This window comes from Rattus norvegicus, chromosome 14, assembly GCF_036323735.1.
Source record: "Rattus norvegicus strain BN/NHsdMcwi chromosome 14, GRCr8, whole genome shotgun sequence".
Classification (NCBI taxonomy): Eukaryota; Metazoa; Chordata; class Mammalia; order Rodentia; family Muridae; genus Rattus; species Rattus norvegicus.
The window spans coordinates 43,758,632-43,768,585 of NC_086032.1; the positions used below are offsets into that span (position 1 = coordinate 43,758,632).

Here is a 9,954-nt window from a genome sequence, read left to right on the forward strand (position 1 = left end):
ATAAAGACTTACAGACTTTCTCTTTTTCCTTTCTCCCCTTTGTCAATCCCTTATTCACTGTTATTAAAATTATTTTGTTTCATATTTGTGAGTGTTTGCCTGCCCTTGAAAGATGTATTTGGGGGTTGGGGATTTAGCTCAGTGGTAGAGTGCTTGCCTAGGAAGCGCAAGGCCCTGGGTTCGGTCCCCAGCTCCGGAAAAAAAAAAAAAAAAAAAAGAAAGATGTATTTGTCTCTAGCCCTTTCCTCTGATACCTTTTCTCCGATCTCCCCCCCAACCCCTCCCTCCTTCATTTTCCTCCCCTCCTCTCTCATCTCCTCCTCCCCCCTGCTTCACGGGTACCACAAGGTGATTAACTTTGCTACATAATTTGTTCCGTGCCATGGTGTTCTGCTTCACCAAAGGCCCCAGGTGACAGGGTGACATGAGCATGTACAGTCATCTCTATAAAACAGAATGAAGTCCTTCTCATGTTCTTGCAAGACCACGGCTGGAATTACTCTCTTCCTATCATTTTCCCACTCTATCTAATTCCAGGGGCAGAGTAACTGACCTGGGTCTGGAAGGAAGGCAAGCCCAAGGTGCTCCAAGAAGCCCGAATGGCAGCTCTGTTAAGCACATAATTAAGTAAACATGAAATATCTGAGGATCCAACAACTTTATGTGAAGGAATATACATATCTGGTCTCCCTTCTCATAGCATCCATTTTCCCAAGGTGACATAGATGTCTGATGAGGAGAGGTGTCCTGTGCACTTAGTGGATATTATTCAGCCTTTAAAAAAGGGGGGTTATTCGGAGGCATGCTGGAACATAGAAGAAACAAAAATAAGGAAGGTACTAAGTAAAATAAGCCTATAAGAAAAAAAGAATAAATAATGTCTGGCTTCACTTACAAATGGTGCCTAAAACCATCGTACTCTGAGACAGCAGATACCAGAGGGTGCAAAGGGCAAAGTGGAGAGGCAGTGTTTGTTGATGGGCACTGAGCTTCGGTTTGTGACGATGGATGAGGAAAAAGTTCTGGAAGTGGAGAGAACTGAACAAACACAGGGATGTCCTTAACACCGCAGAATCACTGCCTGACAAAGGCAAGTTTAATTTGTATTTTACTACAATTAAAAACAAAAAGGTGTTCTTCCGTGTTAACTGATGTAACGTTCAATGCCACCAGCACCCAGTAGAGGGGAAGCGCTGAGTCAAACTGTTCCCACAGCCACTTCTGACTTTGTCAAGAAGTCATCCACCTACCTGCACCTCTATAGAGATCCGGAGGCTTCAAGCTGGCTAAGATCTGCTGAGACACTGCAGAAAAAGAAATCTTTCCAAAAGAGCCAGTACAGAGGAGAACTCACAGACCTAGCGTCCCGAAGACGAACAATTAGTGAGCACGGAGCTATTGGTCTGAGCAGTTACCTTTCAGGAGCTTCAGGCTTTGGGGGATTTGGGTTTTTTGTTTTGTCTTCCTTTCCTTTCCTTTCCTTCCTTCCTTCCTTCCTTCCTTCCTTCCTTCCTTCCTTCCTTCCTTCACTCATTTCGTTGCAGACTGCATCAGGCCAGCTCTTCTACCCACTGTGGATGATCCTAGGAGTCACGGTGAGTTTTTCTGGTTTTTATTTCTCAGCGGTACATGTTGACAACCTAAAACTCCATGCTGTGTGAAAGGTCTGCGTCTCGTTGTCTAAAGAGTGGGACAGGTCGGAAGGGTCTTCAGTGCTATAGAACTTGTTCCCAGGGAAGCTCCAGGAGTCTGATGTGGCCCAAGATGCCTGAAGGTTTGCCATAGTATTTGGGTTACCTTGAGGGATTTGGGGCTACAAAAGCATCCTCGTTGAGTACCTAGGCTGGGCTTGTAAACTAATAACGATTTGTTTACATGCAGGCAGAGTCTGCCTGATGTGTGACACCTAGCGGAGCCCCATTGGGGCAGCATGCTGAAGCTGAGAAAGACATTGGGGGTGAGGGGAAGGAGCCTTGGCCAGGTGAGTGGTGCCCACCTCACTCAGCACAGCCTACGCTGCTGCTTTAGAGTTTAAGAGCACTCTGGGCTGGGGGGGCTGGGGATTTAGCTCAGTGGTAGAGCGCTTGCCTAGGAAGCGCAAGGCCCTTGGTTCGGTCCCCAGCTCCGAAAAAAAGAACCAAAAAAAAAAAAAAAAAAAGAGCACTCTGGGCTGGGATTGACTGCCACCCAGAAGGGACCAGACAAATAGGGATTCAAACCTCTACTCGCTACTACTTTCTAGGCTGGCCTGGGCAAGTTATGTAATCTCTGAGTTTTAGCTTCTAGATCTGAAAAATAGGAGTAATGGTGACCACCACTTTGTTGAGTTGTTGTAAAGGCTGAATAAGATGTTATATGGAAAACACAAGGCGCCATGTCAGACATATAGAAAAAAAAAGATCTTTCTTACTCTTATATTACCAGATCGCTCAACCTTTGGTGAGCTTTTAAGCCTTTCTCCATTTACTGGAATTCTTAAAGGAAAAATGACTCAGGATAAGGTCTCTGGCAAACTACCAACTGCTGTTATGCAGTGTCTTTGGGTTTGGACTTTTACATCATAAGCTGTGAGTGGAGAACTTTCTCTGCTTTTCAACTGCTCTCTCAACATAGTAGCGACAGCGTCAACACAGTAACAATATACACTGCATACTTACTGGATCCATCTGTGATGAAGCCCTATGCTGAGGTAAATGCCAGAGTTCAGTGGTCCAGTGTGTGCTTAGCACACCTATGGTCCTGATTTAATCCTCCATACGACAGCAGCACTAATGTAACGTTTATCCCTTACTCTTAAAGTGTTTTAATGAGATGCCACGGCACATCCGCATTGCCTGAGAGACAAGAGCTTTTTATGTCTTAAATTAAGAGAAGTTCAGTGGGATCTGCTTCCTCTCTCACTACAGCTCATCAGGTTGTGGTCCTGAGCAGGAGGAACCATAATGTGAGAGATAGAAACCCTGACTCCCAGCCAAGGGATTGCAAATAAAGAAGCAGGATGGGAGTTCCTCTCTCTCTCTCTCTCTCTCTCTCTCTCTCTCTCTCTCTCTCTCTGTGTGTGTGTGTGTGTGTCTGTGTGTCTGTGTGTCTGTGTGTGTGTCTGTGTGTGTGTCTAGAAGCTTAAAGTAAGTAAGGAGTTCTGGGAGACAGAAAGCCACACGTGACCTCTTTCATCCCATGACCTTGCCAACCAAACCAAGCATGAGGGCTTCCAGGAAACCAGAGTGTCAACTCCGTCTTTGTGAAAAGTTTCGATACCTATTTAATGTAGATTTCCCATCCATCTCCATTTAAACATTATTCATCTTGATGACTGAGTTATTTCTCAATCCCGTAAAAGCGGTACCTCATGTGCCTCAGGCCACTCTTGTCTACGGTAATCTGTAAGAGAACAAAACTTCAGAAGAGATACTGAGTGTGTGGAACTAGTGGCATGACCAATCCTTTAAAAAATGTATTTTCCACTTATTTATTATGTATGTGTTTTGTGCCAAAGTACACACATGGAGGTGAAATTAGAGATTCTGGAGTTCGAACTCAGGTCTTCAGGCTAGGCAGCACAGGGTTTCACTTAATAAACCATCTTGCTAGCCTGAGGGATCTTCCAATACTTAACGGAAGTGGAAAGAAAGTGAAACTTCAGAGTTGCACACTAGATATCACAGACAACGACTTGAGCAATAATTGCTTCTTTAGGCAAGTCAGGAACTGCCGCCCGGGGATGTTTTGAAGTAGAAGCAGAAAACTTACCCTTACATATACAATGGTTTGAAAGTCTGTCAGGAACTAAATTGACTTTTAAAGACAATCAAAGCATTAAAGATAGTAAAGTACATATTAACATATCATAATACTTCACTGTAAATAGCACCCTAAAAGCATCTTAGCTCATTGGCAGTCTTGTGTTTAAGAAATGGAGACTTCACCAGAATTAATTTTCCCTCCAAGACATTTGAGAAGTCTTACCAGGAACAAAAGCATATAGAATATAAGAATTATATCATCAATATGAGTAATTAATTATTTTTTTGTACAATGTAGGAATTATTCAGCTAGAAGACTACCTGAACCTCACAGCTGTATAGAAAATCCATGACTTCCTGACTTCCTTCCTTCGGATCCCGTCCCCTTCCTCTTTTCTCTTTTTCCCTCCCCTCCTTTGTGTGAAACAGAAAGAACCCCCACTAGGAGCTCAGACAGCTAGCCCGGTCCTCACCCTGTCTTCTTACTACACAACGTGAGGAGAAACCACTTGTTGTATGAGGTGTCTCCTTAGCCTGTGGTGAATTAAACAACACGGACTAAAACAACAGCGAGCTCTTATTTTTAAGTTACTCTGGAAGGTTGCCCTGTGGACATACTTTCTAGTTTTAGAATTTCTCCACTGCAGAGGGTTGGGGGGTCTGGGGGGGGACACTTGAAAAGAAAAAGAGAAATCTGTAGGAATGTGGTCGCATTTAAAGTGCCTTGTGACGCATTGCATTATTTTCCCACCATATCTACCTGAACGTGTTACAGACGCACTGTTACCTCCGAGGTAATAACCCTGCCACGACTCCATATCAGCGCCCAATGTATTCACACATTACTGTGTTTGCTGCGTCTCTCCTTCCCTAGGAGGTATACTGTATAGGAACAGACAGCCGCAGGATGCCACGCACATCCCACGCACTGCTCTTCCCCAGGGTCTTTACAAATCCCTGGCAGCACAATAGCTGATGCCTGTCTTAAGCAGTAATTAGATATGGTGAAAATGTCAGTTCTCTTGCCACCTCTGCTCTGTGTCAGTCCAACAACTGAAAGCCTCATCTAGTTCAAAATCTTCATGATTCTCTCAATCCACGAGTGCTTGCACCTGCAGAGCAGAATCAACCCCACAGTTCACAGTCCTGGGATAACAAACGAGATTACGTCTACAGATAGATGAGCCTGCTCCAGGGAAGAAGTGCCCTTAGTTAGCGTCTGGCACAATGCACACTAAGAAAGGGAGACTGGTTTCTCTCCTGCTTGTTACCATTAGGCAACGATTCAGATTGCTTTTGCTACCCACATGAAAACACGGAAGGGAGAGGAGTGTTTGGGGCCTTCCATACTTAGGTAAGTGTTGTTACAAGTTAAATACTTGTAACATGTAACTTGTAACAAGTACTGAGTCCTGCATAGATTCCTCCAGGAAACCTGACTGAGCACTGGGGGCATGCAGAGAGAAGACACACACACACACACACACACACACACACACACACACACACACACACACACACACACACACACAGAAACTGGGTCATGCTCACTCCCTCACTCTGATAGAGCAGCATCCACTGAAGAAGTAACAACCCAGAACCTCTGTGTGTGCTCACTAAGAGTTTATTACCGACAAAAAGAGAAGGCAAGGCCGGCGGCTAGTCTCAGTAGGGGGTTCCTGTCAGAGAGTGTCAGAGGTTGCATCCTGTGGGAGAAGGAAGCTGTAGTTGCTACTTTTTGCATACATTTGTCAGTCATTTATAAACACTCACATTTGGACCAGAGAAAGGCTGTGCCAAGTTGCTTCTGAGACTCTCCTGCATGAAGACTTTCATTGGTTTTGGGTCAGAGGCCTTAGTGTTTGTAGCAGGGCTGTGCCCACATCACAAGTACATGTCCATGCTAGACTTTTCTTGGTTTTTACATGTTTATCCTGGACTACCTCAGCTCCCTGCTACATAGGAACTCTCCATCCACAAAAAGGTTTAATAGTCACCCTGTGATAGTAACTCAGGACATACAATATTGGATGATAAAAATATTACTATCAATATTTTAAATGATGTATTTGTTTTATGTGTATATGGATGCAGCTGAGTGTAAGTATGCACACTATGTGTGTGCAGGTGCCCTTGGAGGTCGGATGAGGGCATTAGATCCCCCAGTGCTAGCGTAACAGGCTATGAGTCACCCAGATACTGGGAAACAAACCTGTGTCTTTTGCAAGAGCAACTAGTGCTCTTGGCCCCTGAGCCAACTCTGCTGCCTTTCCAAGCTTTTTAAAAGCCTCAGGCTATCAAATGGGACTGAGGGGAAGGTGTGGATTCAGGCCTGACAAGGCAGTTCCTAGGCTGAGCAGAGAAGAGCATCTCCCACCCCTGGGGCTTGCTCTGCAGTTCTGGCCTCACTTTGGTGTCTCAGATGTGGCACATGCAGTAACTGGCATCCAGATCTATTAACCAAGGTTCTGAGATAAAGTCAAAGATTCAGTATGGCTTTCAAAGACTGTAGTAGGCTGTTGGAATTTAAAAATAAAAGTCAAAGTCCTCCGGTATTTAAACCGATGAAAACCTACCCTTCTGTGCTGCCTTCTAGGGGTTTAAACTGACATTCTTCCTTCACAGGAGGAAACAAGAGGTAGACACAATGAGACTCATCAGCAGCATCTATACCCTTTATAACATCATTATGTCAACAGAAGCCTGGGCTCCAAGACCCACAGATGAAAGGGAACTGATCTCCAACTACTCCAACATGGCTTTAAGGAAGGTTCCCCCAGATGTGACCCCAGCCACAACCATACTGGATTTATCCTACAACCTCCTCTATCAATTCCAGAGCTCAGATTGCCACTCCTTCTCCAAACTGCGTTTTCTGATCCTGTGCCATAACAGCATCCAACAGCTGGACACCAAGATCTTTGACCTTAACAAGGAGCTAAGCTATTTAGACTTGTCTTACAATAGACTACAGTCCATCACTTGGTCTTCCTTGGTAGATCTCAGACATTTAGATCTTTCTTTTAACGACTTCGATACTCTGCCTGCCTGTGAGGAGATTGGCAACATGCGACATCTGGAAACCTTAGGTTTGAGTGGGGCCAAAATCCAAAGATCAGATCTCCAGAAAATTGCTAATTTGCAATTCAGCACTGTGTTCATAGGGCTGAATACTCTTTCTCACTATGAAGAAGGCAGCCTGCCTGTCCTAAACACGACAGTGCTTCACATAGTTTTACCAATGGCTGCTAACTTCTGGGTGCTTCTGTGTGATGGAATGAAGACTTCAAAGGTAGTCGAAATGTCAAACATAGGTGGCAAGAGCCAGTTTGTAAGTTATGAGACTCCGAGAACTCTTTCTGTGGAGAATACCAAGGCGTCCACTCTTATATTCCATAAAGTTGACCTGCTCTGGGATGACCTTCTCCACGTTTTTCAGTTTGTGTGGCGGACTTCAGTGGAATGCTTCCAGATTCAGGACCTGACTTTTGGAGGGATGGCTAGTCGGGACCACAGTTCATTTGACTACTCAAATACCGTAATGAAAGCTGTAATCTTGGAGAGCATACATTTCAGAATCTTTTTCATTCCCCAGAATAAAATCTACTTGTTTTTCACCCAAATGGATTTAGAAAACCTGACGATATCAGACGCACAAATGCCACATCTTCTCTTCCCTAGTCACCCCCAAAGTTTCCAACATTTAAATTTTGCCAATAACATCTTAACAGATGACCTGTTTAAAAACCCCATCCAGATGCCTTATCTGAAAACTCTCGTTTTGAGGGGCAACCAACTGGAGACTCTTTCTCTAGTGAGTCTCTTTGCCAACCACACGTCCTTGCTTCACCTGGATCTGAGCCAGAACCTATTGCAACATGGAAACGGGGAGAAATGCATGTGGCCCGACACCTTGATCCTCTTGAACTTGTCATCCAATAAATTTGATGGTTCTGTTTTCAGATGTTTGCCTAAAAGTATCCAGACACTTGATCTGAACAATAACAAAATTCGAGCAGTCCCTAAAGAGATTATATACCTAAAATCTTTACGAGAGCTAAGTATTGCTTTTAATTTTCTGACTGACCTCCCTGGGTGTGATCACTTCAAACAGCTCTCTAGTCTGAACATTGAAATGAATTTGATTCTCAGCCCATCTCTGGATTTTTTCCAGAGCTGCCAGGAGGTAAAGACTCTAAACGCAGGGCGAAATCCATTCCGGTGTATCTGTGAATTTAGAGACTTCATTTGGCTTGAGAAACATTCCAAGGGCCTGATGTCTGGATGGCCAGACTCCTACGCCTGCGAATACCCTTTGAGTCTAAAGGGGACTCCATTAAAAGATGTTTATCTTCCCGAATTAGCTTGCAACACAACTTTGCTGATTGTCACCATTGTGCTGGTTATCCTGGTTCTGGGTTTGGTTGTAGCATTCTGCATTCTAAAATTTGACATGCTTTGGTATCTCAGGGTGCTGGCCCAGTGCATCCGGACACAGCATAGGATTAGGAAGACAGTTCGAGAGGAGCGTAAGAGAAGTATACAGTTCCATGCATTTATCTCCTACGCTGCACATGATTCTGTCTGGGTGAAGAATGAACTGATTCCCAATCTGGAGACAGAAGATGGCTCTGTCTTGCTTTGTCTTCCCGAGAGGAACTTTGACCCTGACAGGAGCATTGCTGAAAATATTATAAGCTGCACTGAGAAAAGCTATAAGTCCATCTTTGTGCTGTCCCCCAACTTTGTGCAGAATGGGTGGTGCCATAATGAACTCTATCTGGCCCACCACAATCCTTTCCGTGACAATTATGATTACATCATTCCCATCTTACTAGAACCCATTCCCTCCTACTGTGTTCCTACCAAGTTCCCTAAGCTGAAAGCTCTTTTGGAAAAGAAAGTATACTTAGAGTGGCCCAAGGACAGGCGCAAACATGGGCTTTTTTGGGCAAACCTTCGAGCTGCCATTAACGTAAATTTATCAGACACAAGGGGAAGGTGTGAACTACAGACATTCACAAAGCCTAACGCGGATTGCCAAGGTTCTACCATCTCTCTGGTAAGAACAGACAGCTTCTAAAATCCACCCTGCCTAGTGAAATTGGGGCCCACACTCACTGCTGAAAGAGAAATGCACATAACCTTTAAGATGTTGATTTTGTTATATCTATTAAAATAAAATGGTTATTCCCTTTGTGTCAATCCCTTGAAAGCTTTCTTTCTTTTTTTTTTATTATTAACTTGAGTATTTCTTATATACATTTCGAGTGTTATTCCCTTTCCCGGTTTCCGGGCAAACATCCCCCTCCCCCCTCCCCTTCCTTATGGGTGTTCCCCTCCCAACCCTCCCCCCATTGCCGCCCTCCCCCCAACAATCTAGTTCACTGGGGGTTCAGTCTTAGCATTCACATTTTGATCATCCGTCTTGAGTTTCATGTGTTCTATGCATTTAGGGTAATTCAAGCATTTGGGCTAATAGCCACTTATCAATGAGTGCATACCATGTGTGTTTTTCTGTGATTGGGTTACCTCACTCAGGATGATATCCTTGAAAGCTTTCTTAAACTCTGTCCTCAGAAACAAGTTTGTAAAGGTTTATGAGAATAGGTTCCCAGCCTTGTTCATAATCATGAACTTAAACATATCCTGCATATCTGCAGAAGAAGAATCAATGCAGCACCTTACAATATATCTACCAACAGAAGGATGCATAGCTGTTAAAAAGAATGGCATGGAGACACATTATATTAATATGTTAGTTTATACATTGAAATCAAAGACTGCATCAGCATGCTGTATAGCAATTGTGGTTGGGGTTTGTTTGATCTCAAAGAACATTTGTTTTCTATACTGTGTGTTTCTATGATCTTTGAAAGGCTTAGGATGAATCTGTATCTGTTTTTTTTCTTAAATAAACAAGAATACACACATACCAAAAAGAAAATAAACCAAACAGAGGACAATTTCTGAAACCTCATGGACCCTACTCATTCTGCTTGGTCCTTCCTTTCCATAATTGTCGGCGCCTGTGCCGCCAGTGTGTGAATATTGGGTGTAGGTCTGCGGGATTGAAAGAAAACACATACACGGGTCACCCGTTTTCAGCGAGTGCCACCAAGGCTTTACTGAGATCTCCTTATATACAGGAGGCAAAAGCTGTGGAAAACAGCAAGGCAGGTGAAAATCCCCAACCAGGAAAACAGGAAAA

At 43.9% G+C, this 9,954-nt stretch overlaps 1 protein-coding gene across 2 annotated transcripts; it reads left to right on the top strand.

Annotated features, from left to right (window-relative positions):
* Positions 1–308: 308 nt before the first annotated feature.
* Tlr10 (toll-like receptor 10) lies at positions 309–9,721 on the top strand. Of its 2 annotated transcripts, XM_006251002.5 has the most exons (2): positions 309–1,595; positions 6,369–9,721. In XM_006251002.5, the coding sequence occupies exon 2, from the start codon at positions 6,391–6,393 to the stop codon at positions 8,824–8,826; it is 2,436 nt and encodes an 811-aa protein (XP_006251064.1). In that variant the 5' UTR covers positions 309–1,595; positions 6,369–6,390; the 3' UTR covers positions 8,827–9,721.
* Positions 9,722–9,954: the final 233 nt, after the last annotated feature.